The sequence below is a fragment of the Dreissena polymorpha genome, chromosome 8 (assembly GCF_020536995.1).
Source record: "Dreissena polymorpha isolate Duluth1 chromosome 8, UMN_Dpol_1.0, whole genome shotgun sequence".
Lineage (NCBI taxonomy): Eukaryota > Metazoa > Mollusca > Bivalvia > Myida > Dreissenidae > Dreissena > Dreissena polymorpha.
Genome location: NC_068362.1, coordinates 15762166 through 15781782, shown reverse-complemented (window position 1 = coordinate 15781782; position 19617 = coordinate 15762166). Strand labels below are relative to the sequence as shown.

The following is a 19617-nucleotide window of genomic DNA, read 5'->3' as shown; positions in this document are numbered from 1 at the left end:
TTATACCACGGTCATAGCCATTTACGCACATTTATATATACACATGTAATCAAGTGGAATACTCTTGCCTATTTTGGAATTAAATATGACATATATGACTGTATTTGTGTACAGTAGAACAAGTGAGTAGGTTTCATTAGTACACCCACACAATTTCAAGCATGTGCCTCAGTATCGACGGAATCCGGATAATGCCATCTATTATCTCGCACTTCTTTCATCAAGGGCGACACTAGAGACACGAAGCGATACACGATATTGTTCGCGACAGTCGCGGCGAGGCACGATATATTTAACATGATACTAGTATATCGCCGTTTGGGCTACCTTTCGTCAATAAAATGACGTCCTTTCACAGTTATAGGTTACAATACACTAAATCATTTTGTGTTGAATGCTATACCCTCTAAAGAATGGAACGTCATTTATTTAAAGACACTATTCTCTGTATGGGCACTTGCCATGACTTTATTTTTGAATATTTCTGTGTGCATGTGGTAGGGAAAACATTGTTGTATACTACAAATTCAGTGTTTTGCTTATAGGTTGGAGACTACATGAGATTTTGACAGATGGCGGGAAACCCTCATCAACTGTAGATCAGCCTGTAAAAAGGTGGCCTTAAAACAGTTACCGTTGATTCGCGTCGAGTTCTTTCTTACATACTGGATGACTTATCTTTTTTTATTGTGTAAATCCATTCGGCTTGGCATGCTCTTTAAGAAAAGGTATGGGTATGGGGGTGTCTACGCGCAAAAGTTTGACTTTATTTTTCGTTGAAGTTGTCGGTTTTACATTGAATTTGTTAAGGAAATCTTTTGGTATACTGTGACCTAAACTAACTTTAGGTAAAAATGAAAAATCATCTGCAAGTGCAAAATATGACTGGGAAAGCTGATTTTTGGTCATTTCTTAGCAAAAGAAAAGATTATAAGTGCATTAAATGCATGAATTCAGATGATTTGAATGGAACCTGGAATAGTTGTTTTTCAAGTTGATCCCCCACCCTTATATAGCCGAATAAGGGCTAAATTGCTTTCCAACTTAAATTCAAAGGCATATTGGTTGACCGTGTAGCATTAATGTGCTACATGAAGTCAGAACTCAACGCCTGGGTCTCCGTGATCCAGTTACGCAACAATAGCTTGTGCGTAAAGCATTAACATTCAAACAGAGCCCCATTCCACCGACATGGAAAGCCGGACAATTTTACAGTTTGGACAGTGCAGCAGATGCTTAGCTGAGCCAGCATTCATGTTTAGTACAATCATGAATATAACAAGCTTTATCACTTCATATTATTAATAGAAATACACTTAAAATACATAAATGCATGTGTTTTTTTTCATTTTATATCTATTTCTATTGGGTATTTTGACTTTTTCAGGTAGAGGAATGTCTGCGACTAAGCCGAGGGCCACTGCATAAGGGTTATTGATGGCAAAACAGGTAATAATACTAAATTATTATCATGTACACAAGCAAATAAGCATATAAATGATGCTTAAGGTGTGAAATACTGCCATAATCAGGTTTGTCTTCACTCAAACCCTTGCCGTTGTGCAATTCTCCGTGCTGTTTGAATCTATAGTTCCGCGTCCCGACACGTAAAGCTCGTGCTTTGCTGGCAGCGGAAGTTGGCACTTAACAGGTTTATCCTTGTTCCTGAGCATGTATGCAGTACAGCTGAGTTGATTTGCTACTTGTAACCCTACAATGTGTTTGTGTTTGGTATTGTTTTCTCACAATATGCTTACTGTTAATGTTCTGGCTTTAAAGGATGTCGCGTCGGACTTAAAAATAGGATTGTTGTAGCAAGTGTCCCCTTCATCGTGTAATTACCTTAGAGGGATCTTTTTGCAAAAATGTGGCACTTTCAGCAATCAGTTTTGTTTTTTATTTGGTACATGCTTTTCTCATCCAGTGATGTAAGGGAAGTATTGACCTTATTCGCGTGTCTTTGCATACAAAGGTGACATGGATCGATGATATTTGCTGTGTTGAGAATTCTGCGTGAAGCTGTGTCCCCAGTCTTTCGCTCGGTTATGAACCTCCATTTTGACCTGATTGCCACCATAAAAATAGTCAAAAGTACTTATTTTGTGCCCAAAATATGAAATTTTGTATTCTCTTGAACCTCTAAATGTGAGCTGGCAGTGCATATTGACCATCTGCTGCAGTTTAAAGGCACCCACGACATTATATGCTAGAATATATCATTGGCTGCTGGTAAATAAAGGAGATCTGAGCGACAAGGCGCTTTCAAGATTTCACACTTTCATTGTTGCGCAACAACAAGTTATTGGAAGCTTATTGATTTCTACACTTCAAAGTATCTTTGATCTCTCATATTTACTAATTTGTTTATTGTTTTGGATGTTAAGGAAATCTTTTGGTATATTGTGACCTATATAAATAGTGTAATAACACCCGTGTAATAAACAAAATTGAGCATTACGTTATTTCACTCATGGAGCGTAGGTCATGTTATAAAATGAATTAGTAAAAAGGAAAATAAGTTAATTGCGTAAAGGGAAAACATTAAAACATCGAATCCTTGAGGTGACACAGCTGCATAAAATAGCCAACAAAGAAGGCGCGTCAACACGCCAATACCGATAATAACAAACATTAAACACTTACAACTGAATATGACCCACGAATTATTAAGATGCGAACATGTACATGTGTAATATTGATGAACTCAAACAGAAAGCGACTAACGCAATATTAAATACATGTAAAACAACCACAACCATCAATGTTAAACACGCATGTCAAAGTTAAAGTATGGGTAACTACCGGTAGTCGGATTTTGATAGCATAACATCTTCAGCCGACTTACACATTTACACCCCGATAACCGGGGTATAAGTCGTCCGTTTACAATTTGCGCAGGATGCAACCACGGCAAATTGGCTTTCTTCCCTCTAAGCCACCCCAGGAAACCCGATACCTTGCGAGTCGTGTAATACCATAGGGGACTGTGGTGTGCATTTCGGCGAAATGTGGCTCCCTGAAGTAGAAGATCGGGCAAAACGGACCATGTTCAGGCATTAAGGGGAGAAAAAAATGCTTTAATTTGCAAGCCACTGCAATAATTAAAGAATTTATACAAACTTTCACATGTCTGCCATAACCTCTCAGCAGGGTTTCTCCAGAAAACTATTTATTGTGGAGAAATTTGCGTTTTTAATGACCATGTTGGGAAAACATGGATACCATCTGGTGAAGACCAGGAAACCTTATGTGTGCAGTGACTTCATAATTCTTTTTTGTGACAAAAAACCTAATTTTCATCCATTTTAATGCAAGTTCTTTGCTTTGTAGTGGTCTATAGTAAGTGTATGTGGGCACATATGCATACAAATGTACTTTTAATGCTTGTTAATACATTCAATGATATTATTTGGCTGTCATCCAACATCATTTCAGAAACTTGAATCCTTTGTCTTATATATAATGTGGTTATTCAATGTCCACTTTAGACATGTAAAGATGATAGTTTTATAACTAACTCGTTTGCCAGTTTGTGCTAAAATTACATTGTATCACATCACAATGCTAGTGTTGCCCCCCCCCCCACACACACACACACATTATTATACCGCCACAAAGTCTGTTTCGGGGGCTATATAGGAATCATTTTGTCCCGACCGTCCCTGTCCCAGTATGTTACGTCCGTCCCGATTTTTTGTCCGTTTGTGCTTCCGATTTATTTTCATGAAATACATTTTGAACAAATGAACATACAACCTTCAAATTTCATATGTTGATGAAACCTTATTAGCTTTATATATACACCCGCCGTCTTTTAGGTCACTAGGTCACAGGTCAAGGTCACTGTGATCTCTTACAGAAAACTTTATCATAGACTGTATAATGGAAGTGCTTCCACCTACAGCCTTCAAAATGCATATATTGATGCACCTCTATGAGTTTTACAGGTCAAATCCAATGTCAGATTACAAGGTCAAATGTCAATGTCACTTCCACCTCTAATAGAAAACTTTAATATTGTCTTCAGAACAAAAATGCTTCCATCTGCAATCTTCAGACTTCCTATGAAGATAAACCTGACCTAAATGAGTTTTACATTATTACACTACATTATTTGGTCATTAGGTCAAATGTGACTGTGTTCTCTGATAAAGAAACATTACATTGGTGCTTCCTGGGTTCTAAAAACCTCATTTGTAGATGCATCAATGAATTTTGCGCAACACATACCGTTAAGATCACAGGTCAAGGGCACTGCCTCCGCTTTAATATTGGCTCTAAAATAAAGGGATTGCAACTTTCATACTTCATTTGTAGCTGTACCTTTATGAGTTCAGTCCGGCATAGACAGTGTACGTTTATATCAAGTGGAAATCTCTTCACTATAATATCACATTTTCAATCAAGGCTTATGGTGGGGATATGAATCATCTTTAGTGATTGTTCTAGTTGTCTCAGACGCAATTAACTGATTTATTATTCCTTTTCTTACAGGTCATGATGTTTGTCTTCATCTGCTTCTATTGTGCGGAAAAGTTCGAAGTGTTTGAAGCAATAATTAAACATCTCAACCATCGCCACCAGAAACAGGGCATAAAATATAAGCAACTTGAACTAGATAGCACTACAGGCTTACTAGGGTACAGGACAAAGTCACTAGAAGGCGTTCAACCATCAACGCATACAGTATTGGCTTGTGATGACAACCTAGTAGTGAATAAAAGAAGTCTGGCCGATAAAACACGTAATGTCACGAATTCAAAAGACTTTAAAACATCATCAACTATTTTGTGTTACTATTGTAATTTAAGATCTGATGACTATAAATGTATTTTAGAACATGTGAACAATGTGCATACAAATGAGGTGTTAAAATATAGAAAGTTAGAGTTAGAATGAATACATGAATATTATACAATTATAAACCCCATATATACTTATTAACACATCATTTTAATGTGCCTAACCAATTAATAAATGCGACAAAGCAGTCAAGTCTTTCTTTATATTTTCCAAAATAGTGTTGGTAAAAAGAAATAAAACTCGAGAATGTTGAAAAGGCACTATTGATAATATATAAGGCATTAAAAGTACATCTGAATGCATATGTGCCCACATACACTTACTGTATGCCTCTACAAAGCAAAGAAATTGTAACAAAATGGCTGAAAAAGAATTATAAAGTCACTGCACACATAAGGTTTCCTGGTCTTCACCAGATGGTATCCATGTTTTTCCAACATGGTCATTAAAAACGCAAATTTCTCCACAATAAATAGTTTTCTGGAGAACCCCTGCTGAGAGGTTATGGCAGACATGTGAAAGTTTGTATAAATCCTTTAATTATTGCAGTGGCTTGCAAATTAAAGCATTATTTTCTCCCCTAAATGCCTGAACATGGTCCGTTTTGCCCGATCTTCTACTTCAGGGAGCCACATTTCGCTCATTTTTTAAGAAAATTTGTCAGGATTTTTTCTACATGTCGGCCAATACCTTTGTTATCAATGTTAATACACAGTTGTTTCAAATTGGACTTTTAAAAATTTAATTTTTCCAATTTACTTACCCTATTTATGTTCGTGCCGAAATGCACACCACAGTCCCCTATGGTATTACACGACTCGCAAGGTATCGGGTTTCCTGGGGTGACATCAATAACGTAGCCGTAAACGTGGGTACTTACTCGCGGAGAAGAGTGGACACGAAGCGCCCGTAAGCGGCACCGCACAGCAGACAGGGTACGAAGAGCCCGCTGGGGACCGCAACACCGTATGTCCAACATGCCAACAGGAAGAAGAACACCATGAAGAGACCAAGTGTCTGCAGCTCGAACCGACCTTTGAAAGGGATGACTATAAACCGCGCTCTGTGAAAACGGGGCTTAATGCATGTGCGTAAGTGTTACCCCTGATGAACCTGTGCATTCCGAACAGATGACACTTTCCACCTAGACTGGATTATCATAAACTCTCTTTAAAAAAATCCATGACGGCGGAAAGTGGCGTCCCTGATTCGCCTGTGAAGACTGCACTGGCTAATCTGGATGACACTTAACGAACTAGCATTAAGCCCCGTGTTCAAACAGCGCGGCTGATATTTCTTTGAATGAGCGACAGAGTATTGAAGTTTAACTGTATGTCTTTCCGCAACTGTAATGCCGGGGGCAAACAAAAGCAATTCCAATTAGGTATACACGTATAGACTTTTCTTACAAATTGCACCATACACAATTATAATATAGATAGAAATTCGTTTAATACGAAGAAAAAAGTTTTAAATAAAAGGACCCTGTGGATCATTGAATGCTCTCCAGAATAACTGTAATTAAGTGGTATGATACTAGAAAAATATCGCATGTTTTCTTGTTTATATCTATGCTTAACAGATGACCTACGGAGTCGGAAAAACTAATTTTTTCCCAGGGCATTAATTTTCAAAAACGTCATAGAGGACCGACATCTGACATATAATACCACATATCAAAGCTGCTGAACCCGTGGTTTCATAGGAGAGAATATTGAAAGTCATTTTGCACAAAAAGCATAATTTTCATAAAAATAGCACAAAATGCTATAACATATTTAACATGGTAGTTTTTTTTTAACAGAACAAGATTGTCGTTCTAGTAGGAATAAAACCTTTACATTTAAATATGATCCCAGCTGTGTGGCCTGTTTTTCCCTGTGACATGTTTTGGATATACTGTTTTTTTGAGGACCGCTAACTGATGCGGCTTAATAAATATCAAAGCTCTGAACCATGTGGTTCAAGGAAACAAGCACGTTATAATGCTACACAAGCATGTGTTCAAAATAAGAACACTAGGACCAGTCCAGTTTTGACTTCATATACATTACTTTAACTTGTAAGTGTCCCTTACCGGTTTCACCGAAGGGGACTTTTGGTTTGCGCTTTGTGCGTCTGTCTGTGAGTCTGTCCCACTTTTCTGGATCCTGCGATAACTTTAAAAGTTCTTCATATTTTTTCATGAAACTTGAAACATGAATAGATGGCTATATGGACATAATGCACGTCATTTCATTTTGTTCCTACGTCAAAAGTTCTGGTTGCTATGGCAACAAATAAAATAAATATGACAATGGTGGAGCCGGTAGGGGACCTATATTAGTAAATATAAACTTTTGATCTCCTTGTTCATTAAATGACAGAATTCATTTTGTAATAAATCCGCCAACGCCGCTTGAAATGAAATTACATTTCATATCTAATCTCCTTTCTATAAAAACTCGTTTCAAATCTATGTCAAACAAGCTTTGGTCCGCCCATACACGTGCGCAAGGTGCCGTCCCTGATTAGTCTGTGCATTCCGCACAGGCTAATCGATGATATTAATAACTGCATAAACTGTTTTGTCGCTAAAAAGATACTTCTTTTAATCAAAACATACCGAAAACGCGGAAAGTTTCGTCCCTGCTTAGACTGTGCGGACTGCACAGGCTAACATGGGACGGTACTTTGCGCACATGTATTCAATCTAATACCGGGCTGATGGAAGAGTTGTTTAATGGCCTCTTCCTGTGAGTTGAAGAACAACGTCGCCATGTCGTTATAGGAACCGTTGTCGCAGAAAAACGTGCGCACGTTCGACCCGATGTCCGTCATCGTCTGGTTCACACTCGTCTGGTTGCCAGTCTGCAATTCCAACAAGGGTATTGTAAAACAGGGTTGCCCGACTTCTTACGTGCGAATCTGAGCCGTCCGTGTGGAGACCAAGTTAATCGAAAATAAGTCAATGCATGGACGAACCAATTAATTTCTAATGAAAGATATTAACGTCTTTTAAAATTACAGTAATTTTGTTTGTAAGAAATTCAGTTATTCATGTTTATGTTTGAGAGCGCTTGGACATTCCCGTTCTTAGCCAAACACTATTGACTAACATAATACCTTGGTCCGAATTAAGTAATGTATGCACGTTATTATATGTTGGACAAACTAATGGTAAATACTCGAGGTAATTATTACGTTTGCGTGGTTAATTTGTTTGTTAAGTTTCAGCTGCAACAAACAGAAAAAGACAGACGGACGGACGGATAACATCAAATGTATATGTCCCTCACCAATTAAAAAGTGTGTGGGGTATGAAAATGGCCAAGATTATGTTATGCTTTATTAAATACTCTTCATGGTAATACAATTGTTATGCAAATGATCTAAATGATTGGAAAATGGGTTAATCAGTCAACTATCAATAAAGGAATGTGTTGTTTAATACGACATGTGATGTGACAATACTTTGAGAAGTAATTTAAATGGTACGAAATAGGGTGACTCGACAATATAAATAATCAGGCACGATGGTTTATAAATAAGGTGAAGAATTAGACTTTTCGTTGATCCATATCAATGACTAGCAATGGCGCGGCAGAGGCCGACGCGTATCCCCAGGCCGCATGTTTGACCCAGGGGCGCCGCGGCAGAGGCCGACGCGTATCCCCAGGCCGCATGTTTGACCCAGGGGCGCCTCAGGGTTGGTAATGAAGCCATTCATAGTTAGATTTACCGTGTTGTCATAAGAGATGTTCAGTATCAATTAAAAGTAAATGGGTGTAGAAATGAAGAAGTTTATGTCAAATAACCTAAAAAAAATGATTGAAAACTTCTGACCCCGCCCCACCCCAACCCCCATAACTTTTTACCCAGGGATCATATCAAAATTCGAAATAGTGCACTGTGGCACATACGGTATGCTCATAGCTACCAAGTGTGTAAGTTCAAGGTTCTTGTGCTAATAGTGTAGAAGGAGATAGTGGCTGGGACGGATGGACAGACGGCGGAGATAACCACATAATATATTTCAAAATCTAAACGTGGACCCTAATTTCAAGGTCAATGTAACGGTGGTAAAAAATTGTATGCGCATGGAAAGATCTTGTCCAGATACACATGCGTAACAAATATGAAAGCAATATCTGAAGGGACACAGACGTTATGAGATTTTTGTGAATCGCGGTCGCAGATTTCGAAACCTGAACGCGGACCCAAGTTCAAAAAGTTCATGCGCATGGAAAGGTGTTGTCCAGAAACACATGTGTACCAAATATGAATACAATATCTAAAGGGACACAGCTGGTATGAGCCTTTTTCGAATCGCGGTCGCAGATTTCAAAACCTGAACGCTGACCTCTAGTTCAAGGTCAAGGTTACGGGGTAAAAAAATTTAGCGCATGGAAAGGTGTTGTCCAGATACACATCCATACCAAATATGACAGCAATATCTGAAAGGACACAGTAGTTATGAGCCTTTTTTCGAATCGCGTTCGCAGATTCAAAAACCTGAAAACTGACCCCAAGTTCAAGGTCAAGATCACAGGGGTCAAACATTTTATACGCATGGAAAGGCAGTATCCAGATACACATGTGTACCAAACATGAAAGCAATATCGGAAGGGACACAGTAGTTATGAGCATTTTTCAAATCGTGGTCGCAGATTTCAAAACCTGAAAACTGACCTCAAGTTTAAGGTCAAGGTCACATGGGTCAAAATTTTATGCGCATGGAAAGGTAGTGTCCAGATACACATGTATACCAAATATGAAAGCAATATCTGAATGGACACAGAACTTATGAGCCTTTTTTCAAATCGCGGTCGCAGATTTCGAAACCTGAAAACTTACCCCAAGTTCAAGGTCAAGGTCACAGGGGTAAAAATTGTATGTTCATTGATAGGTGTTGTCCAGATACACATGCATACCGAATATGAAAGCAATATCTGAAGGGACAAAGTAATTATGAGCCTTTTTCGAATCGCGGTCGCAGGAAAATCTTTGACCCGGCCCCACCACAACACACCATCACTTTTTACCCAGGGGTCAGATCAAAATTCCGTCGCTGTCACCGTCGCACATATGCTCATTGCTACCATGTGTGCAAGTTTCAAGGTTCAAGTGCTAATATTGTAGGAGGAGCAGATGGCCAGGACGGACGAACGGACGGAAGACGGAGATAAGCGTGGGGATAAAAAGCATTATCTTAAAGTCAGAATAAACGGTATATCATTAAATTCGATGTTAATACAATGACTTTTTTCAGTAATTTTATTAAAAGTGAAATGGACACAGGCTAATCAAGGACGACGCTTTCCGCCTAGACTAGATTTATGTTTAAAAGAAAATCCCATTAAACGAAAAATACCATACAAGTAAAATTGTGTCCCTGAAAATCGTGTAAGGACTGCATGGCCACTCGGGGGCACTACGCATACGCATTAAGGCCCGTTTTTCAAAAGCGCGGCTACATAAAAGACGTGTTCTGAGAAAACTGGGCATGATGCACGTGCGTCCGCACAGGCTAATCAGGGACGAAACTTTCCGCTGTTACGACATTTTTCGTTTAAATGAAGTCTCTTCTGAGCAAAAATCCAATTTAAGCGGACAGTGTCGTCCCTGATTAGCCTGTGCGGACTACACAAGCTAATCTGGGACGACACTTTACGCATACCATTAAGTCCCGTTTTACAAAAGCGCGGCTACATATAGTCACCGTAGTTTGATTTTACGTACAATAATACGTAAGTGCAACTTCTTACCACGGTAGGAATGCAGTGCCCTAGCATCATGGGCGACACGAAAACTACTGTCGTTGTTACCATGGAGACAAGTAACGCTTCAACGATTCTGAAAAAGAACATAGATATGAAGGGTTGAGAGTAAAAGAATATCATATTTAATTACAAACCATGTTTTCAAATTCCGTTATTACAGTTCTAGTTGACTAGAAAGTTTACTTTTGACTTTTTTAGGCATATACTATCGCCGTTATACTAAACTGTGCTAACGGTATCATTATTAGAATAACCAACAGCACCTAATATATAATTATTTTTTCTAGAAAATAACAGTGTCCAAGTTATTTAATAAAAGCAACGAAACGTTAGTTAATTCTAAGGGTAACGTGGCTCGAATTTGAAACGTTATTACAGATGCTACTTTATCGAGGGGATCGATCCTACGCAAGTAAATGGCGTAGCGTAAGAGAGAAAAATAGTAACTGTTGTTCTAAATGGCGGTTACCGGATGATTTTTGAATATTTTCGTCAGATTTGTTTAATGATGCTTACATTTACCATACTTATTCGATATTATACTTACGCGCAGGATGATCTACCGATATCAATTAAACCTCGGTATAGATCATGTTTATGCATTATAAATATTAAAAAGTTATTGAAGACTAAATACGCAAGTGCCTCGTTGTTCACGATTGACGCGGTTCATTGTATGTGCATTTTAGGCCATATATAAGTTTTTTTCAGCAGTTTCCATTGAAAGGTGGACTCAATAACAATCATAGTTTACCTAGCATGAGCACCAGGATGCTTCCAACAGGCAATCGCAATATATGCATCGAAATTCGAAAATTAAGCCCTATTTACATAACTGTTGAGCACAGTAACCCCACTTTCAGTAACTGGTATTTATGCAAAAGTCAGAGTACCAAAGCTAATAAATGGAACACACAATAAAATACGCACGTTTATATTTGCTTTTTGACGAAGCTGGAACAGCATCGTCCAAGGTTTGATAACCATCCAAAAATTTTCACAATGGCGACCTATGTAAAAGACCGAGCCAGTCCGATTGAGATTACTCGATTTTTCAGTAACTTCCCTTTTGCATTTGCCACCGCGTAGGAGATTGCTCGTCATTGATAACATTCTCCTAGCAGAGTTGTCGTTCGTGTTTCAACATTCAACAATGGCCGCCTCCATGAGAGTCTCGATTCAAAACTTTCTTACTGCATAAATTGGCTTGTTTCGCTATTTAGAAGCTTTCATTTAGGATATATGAATTATTTATTCACTAAATCTCCGCTTATGACAACAATAGTTGGAATTCGAAGGCTATATACTCGATGTGAATAAAGGACTTTCTGGATCGTAACAGCTTGACACGGCAAAACTGGCATACTGGTATTTTTAGTTATCAATATAAGTCACATTGTGCTTTATAAATTGTATTCGAGCATTTTGCGACTTATTGAATGACTATGATACCCGATATCAACATTTCATCGGGGATTTGCAGATCACCAAGCTGTCCTGAAATTCAACATTGATTTCAAACTCTTTACTGGTGTGCACTCTTTCTTAGTGTTAGTACTTTTTATCATTTTAAAGTTAAATGAACTGTGTCATAGTAAAAGAGACATTAAGGCGATTGTGGCCAGTTTGGATCTAGATCAGCCTGCAGTCGCTTGAAAGCTGTTTGCTTAAAAGCGTTTTTCTGACAATAACAAATAATTTAATTGGATACTGATTTGACTGCTCTTATTGTGACCTGGCTCAAATAATAGAATTGTCATTAATCAAATTATTTATTTCGACCATTAATCAATTGTTTTTCTTGTCCATCGGGATCAATGACTCCAGCACTTTCCTGTTGAGAATTGAATACTGCTAAAGGCGATGCTAGGGGGCCTGAGATATGTTGCACCTTCCAGTATCGCTCGATTGTTCATTGTCGGCTCGGGTACTACGTACATGTACCCCGGGTACTCTTAAGTATACTTACATGTATCCCGGGTACGGTAAATATACTAAAATGTACCCGGGAAATTTAACCCTAAATCAGTCGTTGTCGACTATTTTTTTGTAATAATTATATATACACATTTATGTCAATTTTCTGTATAATAGGCCTCTATATTATCGGAACACATACTCAAAAAGCATGTTGATGCAGTGTTTTTTAAAGAGAAGTGTGTTTAAGATAATCGGTTGCGCGTTTTACGACATCGGATTTTGGGCGCGAATACAACTCGGGTACAGTCTAATATGGACCGAGAACAATTACGTTTATTTACCGTACCTGGGGTACATGTAAAATTATTAAAAAAAAAAAATTTTTGTAATAATTATATATACACATTTATGTCAATTTTCTGTATAATAGGCCTCTATATTATCGGAACACATACTCAAAAAGCATGTTGATGCAGTGTTTTTTTAAAGAGAAGTGTGTTTAAGATAATCGGTTGCGCGTTTTACGACATCGGATTTTGGGCGCGAATACAACTCGGATACAGTCTAATATGGACCGATAACAATTACGTTTATTTACCGTACCTGGGGTACATGTAAGTATACTTAGAGTACCCAGGGTACATGTAAGTATACTTAAGAGTACCCGGGGTACATGTAAGTAGTACCAGAGCCGACAATGACCAATCATGCTCCATTATCCCTCATGAACCGACTCAGAAAACCGAGTCGGCAATATTTGACTTAATTTTTGGTTTGGTTGCTCTCGAGGGATCGAAAATTTCCGAATCCTTCTAAAAGCCCTACGGGTTTGATCCCCAGAAGCGACATTGAAAATTAGCATACTTTGTTATCTAAAGGCTGTTAAACCTGATATACAATGATAATGTGAATTTTCTCTCACATGATGTTCATCAGTCATATTATATAAAAACTTACAGCAGTAGTAAACAACTGGACAATTATTAATGAACGCATCTTTCATTTTTCTTTGACACTTTGATTTTGACATGGCCTAGATTTAAATATGTGACTGGACTCTACCAGCACTCTTGTAACAGAGCTAAAGTTTAAATGTACCATTGAAGATCACCTAACTCCAGATTTGCTATTTTAGAATTGTGGAAAGTTTTAAGGGTGTGACAAGTAAGCAAAAATTGGTCATTACCCAGAGGCCACAACTGATCTATGACTGTAATAAAACAAGAAAAATCAGTGCCTGATTTAGATTTCCTTAGAAAGTTCAATAAATACTAATTTCATAAGCCTGGTAACAGTTTAACGGTAATGCTACCAATGTGTCACACCAGGGCCTTGAATTTGAAATCTAGGACATGCATGGTTATTTCTTCATGAAATCAGGACACAAAATTGTATTTTAAGTCCTTAATTGGCCTGGCTATAGTTCTCAGATTATTATAAGCTCAATCAGTATATTTATATCATTATTTATGCTTTGTGTACTGTAAACATATACACAATCATGCAGTTACATGATAGCAATAAATAATATCAAAGCTATCCATACTATAAAGGTCATTGACAAAGCCTATGGCCAAAATGTGAACACATTGAGTGTAATCGCCCTCTCGTGCCAGCAAAAACAACACGTTGACAGGTTGTCATTTTTGACAGTTCTACTTTCACTTTCATTTTGTGATATCAAACTATTAACAATTATGTGGCTGAGAAAAATATCGCCATTGCTTTTTATGCCCCCGGTAGGGTGGCCTATATCAGTTGAACTGTCAGTAAGTCAGTCAGTCAGTCAGTCAGTGTGTCAGTCTGTCCGTCCGTCCGAAAACTTAAATGGCCATAACTTTTTTAATATTGAACATAGCAACTTTATATTTGGCATACATTTGCATGCATAGAACTGCACATTTTCAGTTGTAAAAGGTGAAGGTGAAAGTCATCCTTCAAGGTCAAATGTCAAATATAAAGCGCCTGTCTGTCTGTCCAAAAACTTTAACATTGGCCATAACTTTTTCAATATTGGCGTGCATGCGTATCTAATAGAGCTGCACATATTGATTGGTGAAAGGTCAAGGTCATCCTTTAAGGTCAAGGTCAAAGGTCAAATTTTGCAATATTGAAGATAGCAACTCCATATTCGGCATGATGTGTATGTCATGGAGCTGCACATTTTGAGTGGTGAAAAGTCAAGGTCATCCTTCAAGGTCAAAGGTAAAATATATGGCTTCAAAGCTGCGCAGCAGGGGGCATTGTGTTTCACAAACACAGCTCTTGTTTAATATATTTTCTGCACATTTCTTCAAAAAACTTACATCAATACACGATTTTCTTCGTTAATTCAATCATTCCTGACAGACTTATGTACATATTTCGCTTACATTTTGACGCGCGTAGGTAGGACCGCATTACCGCTTCCAAAATGTGTATTCATACTATTGCCTTCGAGGAACTTATCTGATGTTTGACGGAAAGGGCCGAAAATGTGCGAGTGTGGGTCAAGTTCCCCACAGGTACTACTTTCCTGTTCCCTCAATTTTTTTCCGTACCTAAAATTTTTCGTACCCAATTTTTTTTCGTACCCAATTTTTTTTTCGTACCCAATTTTTTTTTCATCCCCAATTTTTTGTTCGTACCCAAAAAAATTTCGGTCCCAATTTTTTTGTTTCCAAATATTTTTTCGTACCCAAATTTGTTTTCATACCCAAATTTTTTTCGAAAATTTTTTGTACCAATTTTTTTTTTCGTACCAACATACACAATTGTGGTGATCGTGGTGATGTAGATAAACTTAAATTGATGCTTTTATATCCATCCTGTCAAAAGCATCGTCACACCAGTACTGTCAGTACTTTGATTTAATTAGTGATGCGTTACTATATTTTTTTGAGTCACAAGATATTTTACGGTGGCATAGAGGAGACATGGAACATAAAGTTTGTCCAATACACGTGCGGCAGTATTGTTTTCGTTTACGCACGAATTGCTTTCGAATGCTCACGAATGGCTTTAACGTGCGCACATAATAGTGAATACGTGCGCACGTATTCACCTATATGTGCACACACATTTATAAGCGTTTACGTGTGCACGTATCAATGTTTACATGTGCGCATGATTTACGTTCTGCGTGCGCACGTTTTACTTATTCATTGATCTATTTATCACACGTGCACGTATTGTTTTCATGTGCGCTCGTATTGCTTTAACTTGCGCACATATTGATTTCACGTGCGCATGTATTCATTCGAAAATTTCTTCGCATTTATACACATCTCCGTGCGTACGTAATCACTACAGTCCAAACAACAAGAATAATTACTAATGTAATGACTGTATTCGGTATATTATATCTAATTTAGATATAATATACCGAATACGTCTAAACGGTTAACACATTTATGCCTAGTGGACTCTCCCATCCTTCTAAATTGGATAAATTTATTTGGAAAATAAGGGATGTCTAGTATATTTATTTCTATATTTAGAATGTTTCTTACAGAAATTCCTTTAAGCAAACATCGCAGACTCAGATGAGACGCCGAATCATGCGGCGTCTTATCTGGGTCTACGCTGTTTGCCAAGACTTTTTTCTAGACGATAGGCATTAATGGGTTAACGTTGTTTTCTGATTGCAAATTGATTTCAACGTATGTTTCAGTTTTTCCTTTTAAATCATTGCTGATACATACAATTATCATTAGTTAGACATAAATGAGAACGATTACCTTTTATATGAGTGAGAATTTTGCAAGAACACCACTTTTGTAGATTTGGAAAATAAACAAACAACACACGAAGTATATCTGACGGTTACTCTTTATTGCAGAATCATTGTTAACGAAATCATTTAACAAAAAGTTCAACACGTTAAAATTTTCAATGAAATACGCAAATAAGCATAACATAAATAATAACGTTAATAAACACACACGACAAGAAAATCCAATCAAATGAACAGAGATCCAAATTATTTATAACCGACCAATCAAGTCACACTATGCAAATTCAATTGACATAGTGCTTAACGACAGCAAATGGAATTGGAACATGATAAGGCCCCTTTAATACTCTTCTTATGCAATTAGTGAAATAACTTATATATTTTGTGTTCAATAATTATTGCATGATTATTCTGCGCTGTTGGATGAATTTGCAGTCGTTAAAGCTTCCGAAATGACGTCATGTCTGAACGATTCAAAGGGCGTTAAACGATATGAGGTCGATGTATATCGACCTCAATTGTGTAGGGGCAGTATTCAGTATTACTTGCGCACGTAAACAAATAAGTAGTACGTGAGCACGTATTTTGAAAAAAATGCCCATGTCCCATGTATGCCGCCGTGAAAGGGTGTAAACCTTACAATAAAACAACATGAATCCATATCGTGCATTTTTTTTTTAAATAAATGTTAATACTACACACAGTTTAGACACACTTAGACAAATATAGTGGGAGTCATTGAATGTGTAATCAACGCAGTCTAACAAAGTCATTTTCGAAATCGGTGAGCATTTAATCATATTAGGCGAATTCTTTCAAGTCGTAACAGATGTCATCGTCCAACGGAGATCACCTTCAATGTGTAAAGTGCGGTGTTAATTCATCGTGCGCATACTCTTAAAAGCGACACATGCAGCTTCATAGTGGATCCACCTTGCGATTTTCCAGGATGCGGAAAAACGTTCACTGGTAAAAAATTACTGCAGCGTCACACCCGTTCCCACACCGATAGTCCAAAATTTTGTTGTCAGTGTTGGAAGGTGTTCACAACGACGAATTGGCTAAACAAGCAAGAAAGTGAGCTTCATCTAGGCAAGGCATCGAAGCATTCGTGTAAACTGTGTGCAAAGCCATGTCAGTCAAGACACGCTCTTCAACTACATTGAAGTACACATTCTGATGACAAATATACACATGTGAAATATGTTCGAAGTCGTACAAAACCCTATCAATTCTTCGAATGCACAAATGCCGCCTTCCGGACCACGGAGAAGGAAAGCATGCCTGTGCAACATGCACCAAAACGTTTTAGACAAGAAGGCTGCTGAAACAGCACATAAATAAACACGATGATCTGAAAAAATTGTCACGTCCATGGAAAAATGTATAAAAAGAAGCATTGCATGAAAAATCATATTAAAAAATGTGGTGTGGGAATAAATCAAGAGTAATTCTAACACCCTTTGTTGTCAAACTACAATTTTGCCACTCTTACCCTCTAATTATCTTATTGTTTGAATAGTTTGTATTAAAGTTGAGTAGTGTCAGTTTTTGTTTAATTTACGAAATTCCTATTCAACTTAAAATTACGATGTTTCCTTAAATTACTTTGAGCTTTATCGTCGTTCTAATGTCTGTTGACATGTATATCATTTTCATTCTCGCTAATGTGTTTGACCAACTATCCTTTATTAGGGGAATGATATGTTGAAGGATTATTGGAAAGAAGGTTTTATCATGAAATCTGAATTACAGCATGTCCATTAACTTATTGATACCATTACAACCTGTCTCACAGAAGTAAAAAGAAACACATGTTTCATTATTAAATAAACATTTATTTCGGTTATCAGAAAATCAACACAGTCATTTTGAAGTTATTTTTCGTTTCGCCAAACCCATGGTTTCTAAAACATTAGTGTCTGTAGCATAAAGACAGAAATCCAAAAGCTGCAATTAAATTTAATTACATGTACTGTTTTATTATGCTCCCGAAGGGAGGAATATAGTTTTTACACCGTCTGTCGATCTGTACGTCTATCCACAATTGTGTGTCCGGTCGGGTCCACATCTTTGTGACTTTTGCATTAATACCAGTTACTGAAGGTGGGGTTACTGTGCTCAACAGTTTTGGAAATAGGGCTTAATTTTCGAATTTCGATGCATATATTGCGATTGCTTATTGGAAGCATCCTGGTGCTCATGCAAGGTAAACTATGATTGTTCTTGAGTCCACCTTTCCATGATAACTGATGCAAAAACCTTATATATGGCATATAAAAGCACATACAATGAACCATGTCTTTCGTAACAATAGACTAGCGAATTATTCCGCACACGGTCATACATTTACATGCATGTAATGCAGACTTAGTAATTGAAATTTAAAGTATTGTTGATGCTTATATTTAAATGAACTATAATAATGACGAAAGGCGTTATACTATTGTGTTTCCAAAGAAAGTATTAGTATATCGATGTCAAATGGCGTGTGAGGTAAGTATAAAGCAAAATAAAGGAGATTGCTCCAAAAAATCAGCCGCGCTCTGGTAAACGGGGCTTTATGCATGAGCGGAAAGTGTTGTCCCAGATTAGCCTGGGTAGTCCGCACAGGCTATTAGGGACTACACTTACCTCTTCTATGGTATTTTTCGTTTAATGGAATTCTCTCTTAGCAAAATTAAGTTTAAGCGGACAAAGTGCAGCCTTCACAAGCTAATCTGGGACGACACTTTACGCACATGCATTCAATACGGCTTTGTTAGAGCGCGACTAAAATAAGTTTTTCCGATACCCTTCTGCATCCCTACCTGACCGCCTTGTGTTTGGGAAACACGTGCCTCATCCTGTAGATGGTAAGGCACTTGTTATGCTTGTTGAACGCGGCCCCTAGCAGGCCCCCTATCAGCCCCATGAGTACGAAGATGAACAGGTCCATGGCGGTCCAGAGGCGGCACGTGCCGTTAACTGTTTCCTCGTCCGTACACTGAAGTAACCAATTCGTGATACATCGACTATCTCCGTTCACTGAAGAAACCCCATCATGATACATCGAATATTTGCGTGCACTCGAGTAACATAATCGTCATTACTCATACATCGACTATCTCCGGAATGCCCGCAAGATACATAATCCAATAACTCGTCTGCTGATAAGGAGTTTGCAATAACCTTTGGTAATTTACTTGAGCCTTATTCTGTGACAACGGGGTTTAATGCATGTACGTAAAGTGTCGTCTCGTGTCAGCCTTTGATGTCCGCACAGGCTAATCAAGGACGACGCTTTCCGCTTTTATGGCATTATTGTTTTATTTTAAATCTATTTTCAGCTTAAATCCAGTCTAGGCGGAAAGTGTCGTCCCTGATTAGCCTGTGCAGACTGCACATGCCATTTTAGGAAGGAACTTTACGTACACG

General features: G+C 37.9%; 1 protein-coding gene across 1 annotated transcript in view; it reads right to left on the bottom strand.

The window, feature by feature from the left end:
- LOC127840344 (H(+)/Cl(-) exchange transporter 6-like) overlaps positions 1-19617 on the bottom strand; it is an 88462-nt gene that overhangs the window by 51875 nt on the left and 16970 nt on the right. The window contains exons 7-10 of the mRNA XM_052368752.1: positions 19011-19186; positions 10551-10638; positions 7503-7653; positions 5684-5837 (exon numbers count right to left, since the gene is read on the bottom strand). Of these exons, the coding sequence (XP_052224712.1) occupies positions 5684-5837; positions 7503-7653; positions 10551-10638; positions 19011-19186 (569 nt within the window). The remainder of the gene's footprint in view (positions 1-5683; positions 5838-7502; positions 7654-10550; positions 10639-19010; positions 19187-19617) is intronic.